This window comes from Carassius carassius, chromosome 24 (genome assembly GCF_963082965.1).
Source record: "Carassius carassius chromosome 24, fCarCar2.1, whole genome shotgun sequence".
Classification (NCBI taxonomy): Eukaryota; Metazoa; Chordata; class Actinopteri; order Cypriniformes; family Cyprinidae; genus Carassius; species Carassius carassius.
The window spans coordinates 29,792,347-29,814,310 of NC_081778.1; the positions used below are offsets into that span (position 1 = coordinate 29,792,347).

At 36.8% G+C, this 21,964-nt stretch overlaps 1 protein-coding gene and 1 pseudogene across 2 annotated transcripts; one reads left to right on the top strand and one right to left on the bottom strand.

The window, feature by feature from the left end:
- Positions 1–4,855: 4,855 nt before the first annotated feature.
- On the bottom strand, positions 4,856–6,089 carry LOC132103737 (4-galactosyl-N-acetylglucosaminide 3-alpha-L-fucosyltransferase 9-like; annotated as a pseudogene).
- A 6,931-nt stretch (positions 6,090–13,020) lies between these two features.
- Positions 13,021–21,277, top strand: LOC132103418 (antigen peptide transporter 1-like). 2 transcript variants are annotated; one of them, XM_059508502.1, is made up of 13 exons: positions 13,021–13,197; positions 14,381–14,712; positions 14,793–14,979; positions 15,911–16,025; positions 16,333–16,463; positions 16,587–16,792; positions 17,661–17,858; positions 18,018–18,146; positions 18,346–18,534; positions 18,775–18,948; positions 19,366–19,525; positions 19,905–20,041; positions 20,856–21,277. In XM_059508502.1, the coding sequence occupies exons 2-13, from the start codon at positions 14,401–14,403 to the stop codon at positions 21,087–21,089; spliced, it is 2,172 nt and encodes a 723-aa protein (XP_059364485.1). In that variant the 5' UTR covers positions 13,021–13,197; positions 14,381–14,400; the 3' UTR covers positions 21,090–21,277. The 2 variants fall into 2 exon arrangements, with proteins under 2 accessions (XP_059364485.1, XP_059364484.1); XM_059508501.1 differs by having other exon boundaries at positions 13,022–13,172.
- Positions 21,278–21,964: the final 687 nt, after the last annotated feature.

The following is a 21,964-nucleotide window of genomic DNA, read 5'->3' on the forward strand; positions in this document are numbered from 1 at the left end:
CTATTTTTTTGACTGGCACTGCTACAACTGACTCTGGATGGTTGCCACTGGAGCAGCGGTTCAGTGCATGCTGGGTACAGGAGAATGAGTGCTGTCGAGGCACAGGTTGTGGAGACAGGAAACGAGCAATGGGTCATCTCCCTCTCCTCGTCCTCCGCCTCTGATGTCACTTCCTGGAGAGAGCTGATAGGCCGAGATGGGTGGCCAAGAATCCTTGGGCTGACCAATGCCATTGCTGATTGGTTGGGGGCAGAATGCCAGTTCTGGGGGAGGAGCATTGTGTTCTTCCCATCTGCCAATTACTGTTGAGAACAAAACATGAGAGCATGCTGGTAAAATTGTAAATGGAACTGGAAGGAACAGCTGAAGAGCTGACTTACATACGGTGTTGACATCCCCCTGTGGCCAATGATCCCTGAAAATGAGGCACTTCTTCTGGGCAGTCATGGAGGTGAAATGACCCAAGGAAAATAGACATATGTGCGATCATCCCAGAGCACCTAAGTGGCAGGATCAAGAGGAACAGGTGGCCTGTGAGCCAATAAGAGCTCGAGGACCTGGTGATGTAATCACTCATGAGCCACACCCTGTGACCGCCGCCCCTTACAGTCAGACAGATCTTGATTCTTGATTGATCTATCATTCTATCGTTCTGCTTTTCTAGTTAAAATTACATTTATTTTAATTCTACCTCCTTATAATGAACTTATTGCAATTCTGCATCCTGTTTGTTACAACAATTCAAATTCTGAATAGTATGCAAACTTGGTTTATTTTATTGTTTATAGAAAAGGGTGTGATTTTCCTTCACCTTATGGTCCTGTAAGTCCACTGCAGCACCGTAGCGAATGAGAGTCCCAGTGGAGGGCAGATCTCCCTGGATGAAGAGAAGGAGAGAGAGAGAAAAGAGATGCAAGAAGGAATCGATGATAAACAAGGGAAAGGTGATCAGAAAATGGCATGTTGTGGTGCACAAAGAGTGGTCACAAAGTACTGTACGAAACCAAACAATGACATGAGAGCATCCAGGAATGTGTTATTGGAAGGGAAAACAGGAAGCAAACCATTAAAGAGACAATAAAATGGGCAATTTTTGAGAGAGAGAAACAGGCTTGGAAGATGAATACTCCACATTACCCAGGTGCTACAGCACAATAACTGTGTTCTGAGTTGGATGTGTTGATTGGTGCTGGAGTGATGAGGGAAGCAGGAGGAGACAGAGGATGGCACTGGGGAGTTCAGGACAGAGACAGTGACAAAGACAAAACCAGAAAGGGCAAAACACATTACTCCCCAACTGCAAAAGAAACAAAGACTCTTTCTGTAATGTATTCTAAAAGACCACATTGATTGACGGACTCGTTCCACATGCAAGGAGTTAATGGCACTTTTACCGATGTGGTCAGTGTTATTGACAGCCACTCCGGCTCTCAGGAGCTCCAGAACTACTCGGTCAAGCCAACTTCTGACAGCTCGGATCAGTAAAACCCAGCCATCTGGACCGCACCACTGCACCGGAGCACTCTGAGAGATGACAGACAAATAATCAGCTCTACAGAGAGAATTTTTCACATGCACAGTGATGCAGCATGCAGATTGTGTTTAGCAACAGATATCATGAATGCTGTAGTATAACAACTTTTGTGATGTGCAGGCAGATTGTTAAAATTAAACTTGCATTTCTTGGTGCTCTTTGAGGTGTAGGAACGTGTTTCTTTCCCATCCTTTAGGGGGAGCTAAAAGAATAAGGTAACGCTTTATTTTAAGGACCAATTCTCACTATTAATGAGTTGCTTATTAGCATGCATATTACTAGCATTCTGTCTATTTATTAGTACTTATAAAACACATGTTAATGTCTTATTCTGCATGACCATATATTTTAGATCCCTTAACCCTACTCCATACCTAAACTTAACTACCTTACAAACCAATAATAAGCAGCAAATTAGGAGTTTATTGAGGACAAATTGTCTTAATAGTGAATATGTGTTCCCTATTCCCTATTATGTGTTCCCTATAGAGAAACTCTGAATTGAAGTACATCTGTGTTCAAAGACGGAGCATGTGTAAGGCTGGAGAGGGCTTATCCTTCCCCTGGCCACGTATGGGGACTTGGGGCAAAAATGCCACTTAATTGGACAAAAAATGTCCCTGCACAAACAAAAATAATCTATTACGTCTGTTGCTAACAAAGTGAATATGAATAGACAGTGTCGAATGTGGCATTAAATTAAGATCTTCTCATGTTGCGCTGAAAATCAGCTCAGCCGAAAGAATAACTTGAATCTTGAATCTTAGTGCTTAAACTCGTGATAGATCAGTGTTACAGCACATAATGTCATTCTCTATATATAATTTATTCGCTGTTTGAATAATCGTGGAAAAGAAACATTATATAATTATACATTTCTGACGTTATTATTTAATTGTAATCTCGTTATATACAAATTATGTACCATTTAAAAAAAAGTATTTACCCTACATGACACCCGTTTCTGGTTCTTGCCAAAAAAAGACATGTTTAATGTTTAATACACAGCCAGGATGAGGGGTGTCTGGGGTGGCACAGAAATCTTCATTATTTCAATATAAAAATATGTTTGATTCTAATGTACTGGACTGTTTTAGTGCCCAACAACACAGCTGAGTACAATTAATTTCTAATTAACTGTAATTGAGATATTTGTAAATTAGATGTAAATTAGTAATACTGGGTGAATATGACTTTTTTTTGTAAGGCCAAAGTCAACAGTCATACATGCCAGAATATAAAATGAGTTATTTTATGCAATAATTTGTTTTAATTTTCGCATATTTTCTAGTAGCCTATAAGTGCACTGAGCTCACATTTATTTGTGGATTGAATTACAAATAAAAAATACATATCATCTTGTGCTTTATATGGTAATCTCGAAATGCAGAATATTATATTTTAGTACATGCATTTGAGAGACGTTCTTGTATGCTGCGTACATGCAGTTTGCAGTTTTAATCGCCTTTTTGGTGTTGACTTAGCTTAGAGGACAGAACGATGTATGCAGCCTATGCTCAAAGTTTCTTGTGCAGGTTATTTATGATGAAGTGATATAGAGCGTGCACCACATATCTGCGTACTGTTGAAGAGTGTGCACTGTGAGCACAGTAAAATGGCTGATGGGAGATGGAAGTGTGTTTTACTGACAAATAGTCTAAAAATATTGTTTGATGTGGTCATAGCCTAAAGAAATATGGTGGTTCCTCATCTAAATAAATGCATTTCTTGTCAAGAAATAAAAGGGACAAAAACTGCAGTGTTTTGAGTGGGGTGGCCAAAGGAATGGCCAAGCTTTCGTTAGTGGTGGCCACCCTGTTAATACTTTTGGCTGCTTTTAGCCTCACCCTGAGTTGGTTCACCCTCCACCTATGTCGGTGTTCCATTTCTCCTCCTATACATACTGTAGTATATGCATAAGAATGAGCACTTTCTGTATTCATGGTTTATTGAAAATAACATGCAAATGTTATTCAGATGCGCATGATTCTATGATATGATAAACTTTATATAACCTATAAACCTATAAAATCTTAGATAAAACAAGTCTGATTTAATTTACTTAAAAAAATAAATGAATCATCACTCAGAAATCCCCACATTTATATGAAATGTTTTAATAAAAATAATGTATATATTTATACAGAATCAATAAATATATCACCCAAATTAATCATAAAACGACATGTTTTCAAAATCATCTTTGTTAATTGAAATTCAATCCTAATAAATATAAATATTCAAATTCAATTGAACAAAAATTTGAAATTTGCCTTAAGGCAACTAACGGAAATATGCTTGAAGTATGAAGTTAAAAAAAAATAGCTACGTTAAAAAAAATTAAAAATGACAGAAAGCACACCAAAATACTAAAACATTAACTAAACTGAATTTAAAAAGAAAACTGATAATATAAAAATAAGAAGAACTCTTTCAAACTAAGAACTATAAAAGTATATAAATAAAAAAAACTTCAGTCACGGCCTTCAGTGAGCAACTGTACACTACATACTCTTACACATTTATCTTACACATCTTACAGCTAACGCAGCCATATGCATATAATTTGCATGTTATGCCGCACAGGCTTTCAACTACAATAAAAGCTTATCAACAATTTCAACAGTAGGCTAGATGGGGGTGGGTTAAATTCAGAGTAAATTTCCCTACGTCTATCAGTTAAAGTAATAAACGATTCACGTCATTCTTAAATGACGACACGCCCACAGCAGCAGCGGAGCTGTCAATCTAGAACTAATGGACCAATGATGTCGCTTAAACCCGCCCTCATTTACATGAAACTCTAACCGCAATATTTGGAAAAGCAGAACAAACAAGAGCAGAAGGGGAAAACAGCATAAGCAAACAAAAATTAAAACATGAGCAGAAAATGTTTGAGAGGAGGAAAAAAGAGACCAAGGCAAACACGATTTTGTGCGCAAGTCGGACAGTATTCGCATTAATATTTCAATTTTGTGCAATATGATTTTAAACGTGTTTAAAGTTTTGATCCATGCTTATTATTTAAAAAAATGCGTTATATTTTTTTATTTTTATTTACGCGTATTATTTTCCAATCCGTGACCATTGTTTGCTATTCTGAAAACTTTGCTTATACTTATACTTTTGCTTGCATTTAAAAAAAAATTGTTTTCACGCTTATTTTTTATCCGTGACTGCTTTAGGCGGGATTCTGATCCCATTACAAATGAATAAAAACCACAAACGATTACGAAAGAGCTAGTTTAGAGCTGGAGTATAAAATAAAACAAAAGCATCTTCACTTAATTACTAAGTCATCCATAAGCAATGATTTACCAAAACAGTTACAAAATCTAATATCAAAATTAACAGATCGTTTAAAATACAATCTATTTCATAAACATTGTAACTGATAATGTACGAAAACGTGGGGTAACTTTAATTGAAGTACCACTCATATAGATCATGAGCTTCTTGATATTCCCTGTGTCGTGCTACATGGTCACAGGCAGTGCAAATAGCCAGAATAAACTCTTGTGTCTGGAATATAAAAGGAGGACTTGGAGTGAGATGTTTCCTCCAGTTAAAGTACTTGCGGTATGCATCTTCATCCTTGTCCAGCTGAAGCAGATATTCGGCTAGTGACTTTGCATCTGGGAAGTCATTGACATGAATGAAGGACTCGGCAGGAACAAAGTTCTCATAGTTTCTTCTCGGAGGACCCAACACCACAGGGACGGTCCCCACAGCAAGTGGCCGTTTATCTTCTCAGTGATGTAGTCCTTGTGAATGGAGTTTTCAAAGGCAAGGTAAAATTTGCAGCTGGCCATGGTTGGATAGTAATCATTATAATCCAGGAACTTTGCATAGGCTTTTCCGAACAAAGTCACTTGTATGTATTTCCTGAATTCTCTGTAAAAAATGTTCCTTGTGTCGACACCAGTTGAGGGATCATTGTTACTCACAATCCAACACACCAGTTTGTCCTTTTTGGGAATCACAAAATCCTCATTAGGTTTCTTCCTGGTCATCAAGCGCATCCGTACAGGAATATCAGAATCATGTCTGTAGATGAGAGTGAGATTGAACAGGTTTTCCAGACCTGTTATCCTTTTGGTGTTGGTTGGTGATTCCAAATGTAACCAAATCCACCTCTGGAACGGAGGACGAGGAGATGGAGGAAGGTTGGACAGATCCCAGTTGATGGCTTTATGAAAAACGATGACATCATCTGCATCGTTGTAGAGAGCTCTATCATCCGTCAGATGACAATTATCAATATCGCAAAACTTTTTGCAGTCACTGAACTCAAACCTATCATCTTCAGGCCAAACCCATAACAGAACTGTAGGTTTCTCCTCTGCTTTTTCAGTAACAGAGTTGTTGCTCTTGGCAGAGTTAATTTCTAAATTTCGATCTGGTCTAAAAACTGGAAGTGGACAGTTTTTTGAAGGTGGGAACCAGAAAAACATAATTCCAAGAGAGATGACACCTGCCAACGTGATTATGATACCCAGACGAAACAGCCATGGGCCATTTCTGTTGGCCATTTTTTACTTAAACAGATTAATTAAAGAAAGTTCATTTACTTTTACAAACAAGAAGCTCTTCAATAAATGTATTGTAGAATCAGTTCACACATTTGTGAGAAGCAAAAGCTACACAAATAAAATTTAATTGTTATCTTGTAATAAAATATAAAGTTGAAACGTTGACAGTTTTGTCTAATAAAAACAAAAGTTTTGAAACAAAGTACTTAATTCAGTTCCTCACCTGATTAAAAGAGAAATATGTAATTTGGTGTCCGATATAGCGACAAACACAAGAGAGTTTCCGTCAAAAGAAGAAATGAATGGGTTGGCTTGTTTTGAGGTTTGTGATACCTGCAGGAAGTGCCAGTGCTTGACACGAACCAATCACATCACCTCTATGAGTATCAAGCAAGGCACATAACAGTTAAATAAATAAATAATAATAATAAAAGGAAATACATAAAAAATACATAATAATTAAGAAGGGCTCTATTCATTCCTCTTCTAAGAGACCAAAGTCTCTTATTCATGCAAATTTCTGGGCCTTTTTCATTTTCATACATTCCGATGATGGAAAGTAATTACAAATAAATTACCTTTGAATACAGAGAAATAAGGTTTCATCTTCATACATTTGCATTTATGAATGAAAATTTTTCAATATAAATATATATATATATATTATTTTTTATAACATTTTTTTTTTGGTGGGTCTAAGATTTTTTACCAAATAGAATGCCAATGAAAATAGAATGTTTAATTAATTTGCTTGCTTTTTAATGTTTATTTTAATAAATACCTATGTAATAAATATCTAATATCAAGTATCGAATAAAATAACTTATATCAAGCTTCTAATTAGGTTAAACTCACCAGCGATCATCACATCAAAATTCAGTCATCTGTGTGCATCTGTTCATCCATCCATCAGTTCTGTCCACAGGAAACTGAATTTGACTCACCATGAGATAATCTGCAGAGTCCATACGATGAAGGAGAATCTCACAGGTAAATGTCTGAATGCACATGTGGTGGGGAAGCCCATTACCTTCCCTAATAATCATATGTGGGTCATTAGTCAATTGGCTGTCACTGTGGGCATAGAAAGGGACGGTATACTGTGCGGTCCGTGTACGTTTTGATCATTTAATTTCTTATTTAGAATGCAATAACAAAAAATGGAAAATGGCTATTAACTATAGCCTATTAATTTTCACAATTATTTATTAATGTCACACACACACATAACTAGTGCCTTTGGACTTAAAAGACGAGAGTGGTTTATGGATAATATGGAGAGACATATTATCATGGAACTGTTCAGTCTATTACTGATTTTTATTTCCACTTTGCTTTTATCCAAGGAGACAGAACTATTTGCACTGTATTTATTAGTGGGGCAATAATTATACAATACTATAACCTAGAAATAATTTAAAGGGGTCACTTGCAAGTCGCAGCAGCAAAAATTATGTGTCCAGCTAGATCTGACTCAAATATTATGCTAATTAACAGTGAGTGGTGATTTCAGACATTATAGTACTGACTCTTATTCTGCCTGAAAGAATGAAAAGACCGTGGTGAAGGCGGAGCGTTTCGACCAATCAGATGAAAAGACCGTTTCAGCTACGCCCACAAGTGCCCCAAAGGACAAAATGAGATATCGAGCCAAAAACTAAATTTGCGTTTCTTAAATTAAACGGATAAACCAATAAACGAGCCATTTTTTTTTCTGTGCCGAAAATCTTAATTCTTTTTTTTTTTTTTTTATTCAAGAAATTGGATGAAAATATACAATCACCTTCAGGAGAACATTAACAAATAAAGAAGATAGAGGAGAAGAGGAGAGATAAAACACAATAAAGGGGTATGTAGCTTACAATCAAGAGAGAGAGAGAGAGGAAGAAAAAAAATCTATATAATAATAATAAAATAAATAAATACACAAATACATTTTAAACCAATGAAGGAAAGCTATCTAAGATTAATCAGTCAATAGAAATACATTTTTCATATAAATCCAAAAACCTGACACATTTTTTATTGTTAGTTAAACAAAAAGATTTGAGCAGTGAGTCAACCTCAATCAGGAAATGTGAAAAAGTAGGAATTGAGCCCATACATTTTTGCTTATGGATGAAAAATTTGCCGAACAAAATAAAAAAGTTGAATATAGTCTTTAGATTTGTTGGCAGATTCAGAGTAATAATTGATAATATCTTTCAAGCTAAAAGATTGTGCAAAGATAGGGGGTTTGTTTACATGGGAATACAAGTCAAGCCAAATTTCTGAACAAACTCACAAGAATAAAATAAATGTATTAGGGTTTCCTCTTCATTGCCACAAAATATGCAGGTACTAGTAATATCAACATATTTGGAAACAGATGAGTTAACAGGATATATTTTATGCAGTATTTTAAAGTGAATTTCTTTGGTCTTATTAGGAAGAAAATATTTATGAGGCAACAACCACGTTCTTCTCCAATCTATATTTGCCCAATGGGATCTACCTCGAGGAACAATGGAGTCTCTCTTTTGAAATATCTGGGGAACATGTTTATTATTACAGTTCTTGTCATAAATGCCAATGCCGCTCAGTAACAAAGCCGATTCCTTCATATCTCTTTTGGTGTATAATATATGGCCTTTAACCAGATGTCTTAAATCTGAGGGAATAGCTCTAAGAACATTATTATATTCTTTGAAAGGAATAGGAAAGTTATGGACAGTCATGAAGCGTTCATACGACAAGAAAAAGAAAAAATATAAATTAAACCTCTGTTAAACCAATTAGTGTAAAAAAGAGACTTGTTCCTAACAGTTATATACATATTATTCCACAAGAGAGTTTTATGTGGTGAGAGTTGTGAACGTAATACAACTTCCACTTGAGTCTTCTTTAATCTACTAGAAAAATTAAGTTGTTGTCTGGCTATTACATTTTTTGATACATAAATACCAATATACTTTATTGTGTCTTTAACTGGAATACCCTGAATTAATGTGTCATCACATTTATGCAAACGAGCCATTTTTTCCCCTTAATCGCCTACGTCACTGTGACGTCACCGCTCTAGCTGGAGCCAAAAACATAAGGCAGAACTCATAGCAGGTGCGCTAAAAGTTTGATGTTTTGACTTTAAAATGTCTTCTTGTTGTGTTTTTGGCTGCCAGAATAGAAGGAACAGCACTTTCGCATTCCTTCACAGAAATCAAAAAGTAGTGATTGCAAAATCGAGGCCTCGTGAACCAATGAAACAGTTGAACCAAATGTGCCATATTGTTTCGAGGCTTCGAATCAATCCGACACCCGTCTCAACGGTGACACCTAGTGGTCACTTGCAGGTGTTGATCTGAAACAACCTTGACGAGCCATTAAAAAAATGTGTTGTTTTTTTATTATTATAATGTTCTAATATGTGAAGCTTGTAACCTATAGGCTCCTCACTGTGCATAATGTTATTTTGGTCATGAAAAATGAATATTAATAAAAGAAATCAAGCCACAATGTCTCACTTTTTTAGAGATTTTTATTAAAAAATATTAATTTATCTGCTGTGGAAGGACTTAGCCTACTTCTTTTTTTACAGATAATTTCTCCAGCCTTTGAAAAAATCCTCTCACAAGGGACACTTGTTGCTGGCATACAAAGATATTTTTTTGCAAGGACATACAAATGAGGAAAGATTACTGCTCTCTCTTTCCAGTAAGTTAGTGGATCATGAGTTCTGGGCAAATACGCATCGTTGATGTATTTTTTCACTTCCACTGTGGCATCAGCTGTAGCATTGTGTATCATCTTGGTTTGATGGATGCGAGTATCAAAAAGTTCCCATAAACTGTCCTGTGTTTCTACTGGTGTTGATGTTGATGGTGATGGTGATGGTGATGGTGATGATGATGATGGGTATGATGTTGACATTTCTGGGTCTGAATAAAAATGAAAACAGCAATTAGTAACAAATCCTAAACTGACGGCATATATGAAGGATATATTATATTACATGATTCAGATTACATAACATAACACAGACTGAAACTGCTCACCAGGATTTGTGTTTGAACGCATCAGTGAAGCACACTCCAGTGTGATATGCTTTTCAGCTTCCTGGGCTTTGGCAGCATTTCCAAATGCCACATTTTTTAACCTTGGGTCCAGCAGTGTAGCCAGTGCCAAGGCTCTAAAACTCTCATAACCTCCACATCTGGAGTGCAGACCTTCTTGCAGATGTGAGCCTATGAGCCAAAACAGGAGAAACACATATTTATAATAATGACAATAATATGACAGTTATGGCCAATCACATGGGTAGTATGGTCATTGTGGCCTACCTAATTGAACAGTTGATTCCTGCGTTGCATTTCCTTTTTTCTGTGCAAGCTTGTGCTGCAACATCCTGTACAGTGGTATAAGCTTTGAAGCAGACACTCTCTTTTCCTCTGACATCTCTGTTGTTGCGAGTTTGAATGGTTGCAGTATTGACAATGATTGTTCAATAATGTCATAATCAATACTTGTCAGGGGAGCAGTATCATTGTTTAAGTTGGAAAGTGCAGCAGCCACTGGTTCACGTTGGTCATACAAGCGCTGTAGCATGTCAAATGTGCTGTTCCATCTCGTGCCAACCTCCTGTATCAGTTTCAGAGTTGGTCTTCACATCAAGCTCTGCATCTCCACAAGCTTGTCCTTTGCTTTGCAGCTGGATCTGAACAACCCCACTATCTTTCTGGCCTTCTGGCGTATTTCATTGATGACTGGGGTTTGATCTAGTGCCTTTTTCACAATCAAATTTAAAGTATGAGCAAAACATGGGACATGGCGAAGGTGGAGTAGCTGGGCACTTAGGATCATGTTAGATGCATTGTCAGTCACCATGAACTGAACTTTGGAGGTTATTCCCCACTCAGCCATTAGCAAGGCTTTAGCCTCCATGAGATGCTGGGCTGTGTGGGTTTGGTAAAACCTCCTTACACCCAGTACAACAGTTGCCATTTTTGCCTCTGGTGTTATGTAATGGCAAGTCACACCAAGATATCCATCCATAGGTCCTCCATTGTCTTCTCCTTGGCTTTGTTGTACTTTTCGCTGACCATTATTTTAAGCACCTTCCGGGATGGGAGGACATAGCTTGGATCAAGCTTGTTCACAAATGCCCTGAATCCCTCATCGTCCACGATGGTGAAGGGCTGCAGATCCTTCACCACCATGTTTATAAGAGCCTCATCCAATTCCCTCTGTCTGACTTTTAAAAGAGAAGACAAAACATACTTTCAGACAAATACATTGGAAAAATACAGCTTCAATTAGTGCACATCTATTAAAAGTATAGCCTACTGGTTCATTATTTGGAAACCTTCCAGTGTTTATAATCAGTGCTTTATATAACTTATAAACTTTATAAACAGTGTCCCAAAAGGTTGTAATTATATTTCAATTATAATTATATCCCAAACAATGCATACCTTGCTTAGATGGCCCAGCAGTGTCAGTAGCAGGCCTAGGTACAGGGGGAATGCCATCCTCTGCACCCTGCAAAATGGCAGGATGAGTGCTCCTCAAATGGCGCATCATGGATGATGTATTGTTGCAGTAGGCTAGCTGCCGATCACAATACACACATCTCACTTTATTTGGGGTTTCTAAATGGAAATGCTCCCACACCACAGATGTACAGCATCTCTTCTGGGGAGCTTCCATTTTATCTATCTATTCAAATCTATCTATCTATATATGAATCGATCTATGTATCTAGATATGTATCTATAATCTATGTATCTATATATGTATCTATCTATAATATATGTATTTATATATGTATCTATAATCTATCTATATATGTATCTATCTATAATATATGTATTTATATATGTATCTGTAATCTATCTATATAGGTATCTATCTATTAATCTAGCTGTCTATATATATGTATATCTATGTATCTATTAATGTGTCACTATATGTATACTCTGTCTGTCTCTAGCCTCTCAGTCAATGTGTTGTGTAAATTTAAATGTAAGTCTAAATTGCCTATAACTAATCAAATCGCACTATGTCACTAGGCCTATATCACCAAAAATCCGCTATCTCAAAGTCAAACTCCTCTCACAAAAACCCACGAGGTCAAAATGCGTTTATTTCACTTTTATACAGATGTGCGATTGTGTGGTCTGTTCCCGACCGTTCCAATCAAACGCTGATTCGGCGGACCACACCTGATGAAACAATTAGTGAAACACTTCGAGGCTTCGTTTGGTCATAGTCACGTGACATGGGTGTTTCGAATCACGCTTCGGATCAGTGTTTCGACACATCTGCGCTTCGGGATCTCGCAAAGCTTCGGAACGACTGTTTCGCTTCAGCCATCCTTATCAAAAAGACAATTGTGGTGGGTTGAATGCAATACGGCGTACAGACTGGACGAAGATGATCATAAATAGTGCTCTGTTTGCAGTGCACACTTCATATCAGGAAAAATAATCTATGCATTTGAACTGGTTTGTTGGTTTTATCTAGTAAATCAGCAAGTTTCTGTTTTATAGGTGAAAAGTCGCCAACCTACAGCACACTAGCTAGTTTAAATGTTAAACAAACATACAGCGATAGATGTGTGTGCCATCCTTTGAATGGTCTCTTAAAATAATACACATTGCTATAGTTAGCCCAGCGATAGGTTACATTAGAAAATAAGCCTTGACAAAATTCCCCAAACCACCCAAAAGTAATTCATATGGCCGTATGGCATACGGGTCAGGTAGCCTGCTTCCATCCGCGAGAGTTAATTTAAAAAAAAAAGCTGTCATGGACCCGCAGAGTCAGGGACTGTACATATTCGGACCGTTCCGAGCCTTCTTCTGCATCCATGTTTAATAAATCCCTCCTAAAACGTGCTAGCTTGTCAACATTGCGTCCGCGCCTATTTTTGCCTCCAGCTAAGCCCCGCCCACCCGGAGACGTTGCAATATTTACAAACTTTTAAGGGGTCTATTGAATTCTAAATAGGAAATGAAATGATCAAAACGTACACGGACCCTCCCGTAATCGAGGTCAACGTCACTAACGCGACGCGAACGCTGTAACGTTACTGTGACTGCTTTCGGCATCAGGTGTGGACACTGGAGAGAGTAAGCTTGATTTCCATTCCCTCTCGTATGGTTCGCATCAGCTGTTCAGTTTCTCGTGCGGGTCTCGCAGACTGGCACTGATGCTGTGGCTGCCTTTGCTGTGTGTGTGACTATGCACCTATCATACTCGTCATCGGTAACGTTATGCCTAATAGAGGCTTGCTAAGTTTGGGCGAGGGGTTAACGTATAATAGTAGTATTGAATGGTAACATTCTGTTTTTATTTCAGATACTCTCCCTAAAACATTGGGAGTGTTGACTGCTAGTCCGGTGTAGCAGTCGATTCTGTTCCCCATCCCCTCTGAATGTCTGTTCCCCTTTACGAAAACATGCTGCGTAGTTGCCGAGTTATCGGAAGCAAGTGTTAAAAATCATTTTTATATGTTTTAATATGCGCCGCGACGCAGACAGTCACTGAAAATAATGGGATGGTATTTTGTCTCACTGCTTCCGTCCAACAATAAGCCTTGTTGTCTATTGTGTTAATTTGCAGGTCGTGTCGAAATGTTGTTGGTTTAGAATAGATAAATAACTCTTTTGACTCGTGTACGATAATTTTCTTCCAAATACGATAATTTTGAACTTCTGGTACGATACTTGGGCATTTCCAATCTGGCAACACTGCAGCTGCCACTGTGGGTGGCACAGGCACACCCTGGCACACCCGTGGCTACGCCACTGTCCTGAAGACATTGATAAGCATGTTCAGGTCTGTTTGATTAGGGTTACAGCTAAACTCTGCAGTAAAGTGGATCTTGTGGGCCAGATTCACTCAAATTCATTCGTTTTCTTAGCAACCCCTCAGGACTATTAAGCCTCTGTAACGTTATAATTTCTCTAGTTTATTGACTATTTTTTAAGCTATAATGTATTAAATAAATGTGACGACGACATTGAAAACATTAAATTCTTACATTTTAAAGCAGATTTTCTTATTGTTTGCTTCTTTCTTTTTTTCAATGGCATTCTGTTGTCTTCATGCAGTGCTGGAAAATCTTTAAACTAAATATATAGATAAAGATATAAAATGGACTGTTGAGTAAGCAAGAACACATCGAACATAATATTAAAATACATTTTTAGTGAAAGTGAAACTGATGAACTTAATCGAAACCAAAACAAAAAATTCCATTGTTTTGCATTGTTTTTACACTGGTTGTTACTCACTGCTAAGTTCTGTGATTTATTTATTTTTTTCTCATTGGCAGTGCTGGAGGTGAAGGATAAGATGGCTGTTCCTCTGTTCGCTCTGTTGGCAGTGTGTGTGGACGTGAGTGCTGTGATGGTCATTGGTTTCATCCAGCTCTCCTCTTCCTTCATCAACACCTTCATCCTGCTGTGGGCCGGTGGTCTGCTCCGAACATGTCTCCCCGTCTTCGTCTCCTTCAGCTGTCCTGGCAGCCCAGCGTGGATAAGAGGATCCGAGGGGGTGCAGACAGCTGCAGTTCATGGTCTTGTTTATCCAGTGTATATCTCCTCCCTCTGGGCTTGTGACAGGCCTATAGTGGAACTGGTGTGGGGTTGGCACACTTGTCAAGGGGTAAGATGGGTCTTAACACATTTAAATGCTGTTCCCGGTGACATTTTGTAAGTGTGCATTAAAATAGGATTATATTTCAGCTCCTGCAGGGCTATGTGGTGTTGGCTTCTCTGTTGCTGTGGAAACGGCATGTTTCCACTCTCCTCCTGAAGGTCCAAAAAGAGAAAACAGAGCGGAAGGATTTGCTGCAAAGGCTGCTGGGATACATGAAGCCTTTCAGTGGATGCTTTGTAGCCGTCTTTTTCTTTATTTTTATTTCTTCATTAGGTAAAAATATGTCAAAGTCAAAAATGTATTATTGATTTATTCAAATCAACTGTATATTATTAAATGTAAATCATTTAATCTATTTATTTAAATCAAAATGATTTATTCATGGAGTTTCTTTTTAACCACTTCAGCTGTTATTTTGATTTTTTGAGAATTAGGCATATGCAATATTGGACCCACCGGTGGGTCCCCAGAGTTGATGTGGTTAATTTATAACTTAAATTTGTACTTTTTATTGTTACAGTTTTTCTCTTACCTTTTCCACAGACCCTTGAGTCCCTTGCCAAGACAATACATAATGAGACATATCTGTTATGGCTTTATGATCTGTAAATAATTACTTTGAATCTAGCCTATAGTGTCATTTAAAACTATAATGAGATCTAATGTTACTTTTACTTTCACTTGCTCTGATAGTTGAGTACACAAAACCATGCCAAGTTTGCAAACAAAATAAATAAAGACTTTTCAGCAACTGTATTGAACGTATTGATAATTCTCTAGAGCAGTGGTTCCCAACCTTTTTCAACTTGCGGCCCACACAACCGAACACATATGTTTGCATGGCCCACTGCAAAAAAATTTACTGACCCCGCTATTGTTTGGTGAATAACTTAATACTCAGAAACTAGATTGTTAACTGTCTTTATTGAATGAACTGGCAATGAACAGAAAATAACTCAGGCTGGCACCACTTGGCACAACTGCTGTTGTTCTGTAGCATATGCAGCAAAAATATCTAAGATAAATTGGTGGTTTATTCTTAAACCAATCAGTGAGCTTGAATAGTGGAAGCATAGTTAGAGTTTAATATTTATTTATTGTTATTTAATGGGTCACTAATCATAAACTTGGATCTTTTGTCTGTAAGCAAATTAGAAGATGCAGACAATGTTAACTGCAAGTTTCAATGCATATTGTCCCGCAGGTGAAATGGCGATTCCTCATTACACTGGTAAAATGACTGACTGGATCATGAATGAAGATGAACCCGAGGCCTTTAACCATGCTATCACTGTCATGACACTGATGACCATTATGAGGTAGGACCAAAAATGTGTCACAGTTATTATTATTACAGTTATTTATCACAACCACATTTCAGCATTTATGATAATAAGAAATGTTTCTTGAGCAGCAAATCATCATATTAGAATGATTTCAGAAGATCATGTGACACTGAAGACTGGAGGAATGATGCTGAAAATACATTAGATTTTTAAATATATTCAAGTAGAAAACATTCCTATTAAATGGTAATATTTCACAATATTACTGTAACATGTAGACAGCTTCTCAAATGCATTAAAGATAAAAGCACATCTCAGGTTTTCCACCTGTTTTCTGCAGCGCTGTGTGTGAGTTTGTGTGTGACCTCATCTACAGCAGCACCATGAGCCGATTACACACGTCCATCCAAGGACTCGTCTTCCAGTCTGTGCTGAAGCAGGAGATCGGGTTCTTCGATAAATCTTCCACAGGTAAAACTGCTAACGTATTCCATTAGTGCTGTTTTTTTGAACAGCGGTGTCTTTTATCAGGGAACTGTTGCTATGTTTGATTGTTTTAATGCATCCTTTCACTGTTCCCGGCTTCCTGTTCAGGGTGCATTGAATCTCACATCACCACCGCCACCAACGAGATGAGTACGTCTCTGAGTGAGAACTTGAGTCCGCTCATGTGGCACTTCATGCGTTTCGTCTTCCTGTTGGGCTCCATGGTGCGGCTCTCCCGCACGCTGACCTTCTTCACCATACTCATCCTCCCCATCATCTGGATCATCCCAAAATATTTTCGCCAGTGTAACCAGGTAAGATTATAGCTGAAGAAAATGTATATATATGTATTTATTTATACATATATGTATATATATATATGTGTGTGTGTGTGTCATACATGAGATTGTAGGCTAATATCTTTTTGTACATTTATAGTGCACATGTGATGTTAGTTAAGTCAAAATGTGGTTAACAGGGCTTTATATATATATATATATATATATATATATATATATATATTAATTACATCAATTAAAAAACATTTTAACTAATAGGTATCACCAAATTTCTTCAGTCGATTAAACTGTTTTTTGTATTACAAGTTCTCTGAAATGTAAGATGTGGAAAAGGAATTAAATATGCCTTAATTTCCATATATTTCAAGAACAAACATATGAACATTGGATAAAGCCGGGTTCAGAATTCTTGTTTTATTTGTATAAAACTGTAACGTTTAGCGTTTAGTGGATGTAAATGATCCTGAAGAGGCTGAAACTGATTCAGTGTGTGAGGGGAAAAAACTCGTTTGAGAAAACATCCTTTAAAGATATGCACTGTAATTGAAACAAGCAGATGCAAATAGACAATGTATGATAAAAAAGGCTTTTTTTTGTAACGTTTTCTTACACTTTTCTGAAAGATGACATATTATGGAAGTAAATCAGTTTAAAATCTCAAAATTGACCAGTACATGAAAAAACTGTGTTTTTGTTTGTAGTATCTTTTCTTAAGACATCAGTGGAAATAAATCATGCTAAAAGAATTAGCATTAAAAGAGAATGAGCATTAAAAAATAGGGTCATTTTTCATCTTACACTGACTTCATGTTGGGTATGCTGAAGTTTCCAGTGAAACCGTTTTCTTTAGCTCATCAGATGTGTGATAATGTTTTTCCCACAGAAACTTTCTAAACAAGTGCAAGATTCTCTTGCCAAGGCCAATGATGTTGCCAAGGAAACCTTCTCTTCCATTAAGACAGTAAGGAGCTTTGCAAATGAGGACGGAGAGACCGAGAGGTACAGGAAGTGCTTAGAGGAAACGTATGCACTGAACACCAAGGAAGCCGCTGCTTACGCTGCCTCAACTTGGACCAATAGTGTAAATGATTTTTGATCTACTGACCAAACTTTGATTTGGCCTGTAGGGGCAAAAACAGGAACAAAACATGCCATTGAAGCATATATTAATTTACTATTGTATATAATCATTTATTATTGAATACATTTTAAAGTTTGAAATCAAATGTGCATTTTTCAGATGTCGAGTCTGGCTTTGAAAGTCTGTATATTGTACTATGGAGGCAAGCTTGTGACAGGAAGTGATGTCAGTAGTGGCAATCTAGTGTCCTTTGTGCTATATGAGCTTCAGTTCTCATCAGCTGTGGAGGTAAGACTTCAGATTCTGTCTGTTCGAGCACAGGCATCATGCTTTACAAGAATCACTCTTTAAACTAAACCCTATTATACTTTAGGAATGCCCTGCAAGCACTCACAACACCCTAGAACTGCTTTGGCAACTATTGCATGGGAAAACACCACTTTTAGTTTGCTTTTCTGGCTTTAAACCAATGCCTCTTCTATCACAGTCACTTATGTCCACATGGCCAGAACTAATGAAGGCAGTTGGTGCTTCAGAGAAAAACTTTGAGTACATGGACCGAAAGCCTGATATTCCTCCGGATGGATCCCTCGCTCCTGAAACTCTGAAAGGACACATGCAGTTCAAAAATATCACCTTTGCTTATCCAAAGCAACCGGACACAGAGGTGCTGAAGGTATGTGTTGAGAAAGCTCAGAAAAAGATGTCCTATTATATTACACAAAATCAAAAGAAAAAAAATCATGTTTTGTCCAAAGAAAATGAAGTCTGTTTAGCATTATGACAGTGAAAGATATTTTAATGCAATGAAAAATTCTCATTCTCTATAATGCAATGGCAAAATTTTTTTTTGTAAAATATTAGTTATAAATATTATATATCTCATATTTAAATAATTTGTTACTGGCCTCTCTAGAACGTTTCTCTTGAGCTGAAGCCAGGTCAGATCACGGCTCTGGTGGGTCCATCAGGTTCTGGAAAAAGCACTATTGTGAGTTTGCTGGAGAGATTTTACCAGCCTCAAAGTGGGAATATTTTCCTGGACCAGAGGAGACTGGTGGATTACAAGGACCAATATCTACATGAGAAGGCAACCCTATTTTATTCTATAGTTCCCATGGCTCAGTGGTAGTGCATTGCATTAGCAGCCCAAAAGGTTGTGGGTTAGATTCCCAGGGAACACACGTACTGATAACCAAAATGTATAGCTTGAATGCACTGTAAAGTCACTTTGGACAAAAGAGCCTGCTAAATGCATAAATGTAAATATACTATCTGAGAAAAAAGGTACAATAGCTGTCACTGGGGTGGTATGCTTCTGTACCTTGTTTATGCCTAAAGGGTGCATAGTAGTAACTTTAAGGTACCAAAATGGTACATTTTAGTACCTTTTAAAAAAGTACCACCACAGTGACAGCTTTTGTACCTTTTTTCTGAGAGTGTACTAAATAAATAAAAGTGACATATTCTTTGTTTGCCGACCTTTTTTAATCTCCACCCTCTTCAGATTAGTGTGGTGCCACAGGAGCCACTTCTGTTTGCTCGGTCAGTGCAGGAAAACATCAAATATGGCAAAGAAGATGCCTCGGAGGAAGAAATGCGCACTGCTGCCAAGCTGGCCAATGCAGATGACTTTATTTTAAATTTGCCTAGAGGATATGAGACGGGTGAGTCTTAAAGGAATAGTAACATTTGCATAATGTACTTAGGACATCCAAGATGTATATGAATTAGTTCATTGGAGCACATTTGGAGAAATTTAACATTGCATCACTTGCTTTCTAATGGATCCTCTGCAGTGAATGGGTGCCGTCAGAATGAGAGTCCAAACAGCTGATAATGATGGATTTGTTTCCTAAAAACATGCAGCTTTTCACTTCACAAGATGGACTGGACTGGTGTGAATTATTGTGATGTTTTTATCAGCTGTTTGGACTCTCATTCTGACGGCACCCATTCACTGCAGAGCATCCATTGGTGAGCAAGTCATGTAACACTTCTGAGCATTGGTTGAGAAAGTGACTCATGTTGTTTTGTTATTGTCAGATGCTGGAGAGAAGGGTGGTCAGGTCTCCGGTGGTCAGAAGCAGCGTATCGCCATCGCCAGGGCTCTGATTCTGAAACCACAGATTCTGGTGCTTGATGATGCTACCAGCTCACTGGACACCGAGAGTGAACACAGGGTAAGAGGCACACTTACTGATGCTGTATACACCAGGAAACCAACAACCTGATTAAACCGATTTGGAAAAGCCCATTCATGTACATTAGGGTTGAGTGATGTGTTGAATATTCACAGTATGTTTGCAATAATTTTGCATTAAGCAGCAGTGTGAATATTGCAATGCACTTCTATCCGAATGACTTTCATCACAACCTGCTTTGAAATTTGGCCATTAAGTTTGCTAAAGATAATATCATTAGTCTAGGACCTATAGACTCTAGGTTAACAAATGTTTTTGAATCACATCTCTGATTTAATTCCCAGTAGTAAGAAGTTCAGTTCAGTTTTGTGAATCATTTCGAGCTGCTTTAATGAATCGATTCGATTGGTGGGTAAATATATTTTTTATTCTTCTATGTTTTTTTTGTAGTTTTAGTTAATACTGTTACACAGTTTTAAATCTATTTTTTTATGTTACATTTATTCCAAATATTGCCTAAATCTGTTTAATGATTATTTGTCATCATATAAAAAATTTCAATTATTTTTAGCAATATATATATATATATATATATATATATATATATATATATATATATATAAGTAAAATAAGTTTTTTTTTCAGTTTTAGTTGTTAAAGTTGCACAATTTTAAATCTCTTTTGCTAAAATGACTGCTTGGTTGAAATTATGTTTTTTTTTTGGGGAGAAATTAGTAGCAATAAGTAATTATGTATTTACAAACATCACCTAAGTTTTAAAACATATGGAGATGTTTTGTGTAGTGTTAGTGTAATTTTTCCCTTATCTTTTCCCTCATCTACTTCTTCTCAGGTGTACAACGCTCTGCGGAAGGAGCGGAAGAACTGTACAGTGCTGCTCATCACACACAGACTGAGCGGTGTGGAAAACGCAGATCACATCATCTTCCTCCAAGAAGGGGAAGTGGCTGAGGAGGGGAACCATGAACAACTGCTAGCCAAACATGGATTCTATGCAGAGTTTGTGAAACAACAGAAAACTTCAATCCATCGCAACACAAAAGATGTAACAAACTCCATCCAATGATCTAGACCAGCTTCTCTACATTTAATCTGAGCTTAGCACAAATCAGATGACAAATCCTTGCTTTTTTTTCTCTATTAGCACATATTTCTCAGCTATTCATTTATGTAAACGCTACTAATGTTTTAAAATTAGGTGTAAATATAACAAAAATGCAAGCACAAAGATATGGATGAATCTTACTAAGATATGTCCAGAATCTATTCAGTTTTTTTGCATTGTGACTTTTTTTTCCTAAGCTCACATTACTATAATGTGATTCACTTTGAGCTTCACAATTCTCATTGGTGATTCTCTACTGAACCCCATATAATACAGTGCATGCACGCACATTTTTATAGTGTTTACAAGAGTATCTATTAGACATGTATTATATTTCAAATATATTGTGTAATTCATTGCATTAAATTGCACATGTATTTTTAGTTTCACACGTTTTTAAAATATGATTTACAATTAAAAATAGGATTATTTTTTTCTTTAAACCATTTTTATTTATTTTATTATCCTTTTTTATTTTTATTTATCCTTTTCCTTTTTATTTCTAGATAAAATATGTTTTGTTCTTAACATGTTACCTGAAAATCAGTTGCAAAACACTTTCCCAGCAAAGTAACTTAACCATGTATGTATGTATTTATTTATTTATTCATGTATTTTTTGTTATGGTATTTATGTTTTTATGGTTGATATTTTCAGGTTGTAAATAAAATTAGTACTTCGTAACTTTCATTAGTATGGCATTTTAAAACATTATGCTTATTATGGACATGTAATGTGTTATTTATTTCATTTAATCTCTTAAAGAAAATAATAATAAAGTGTTACCAATTATTATTATTTTTTTTTTTCTTGAAAGAATGTCTATAATTGTTGAC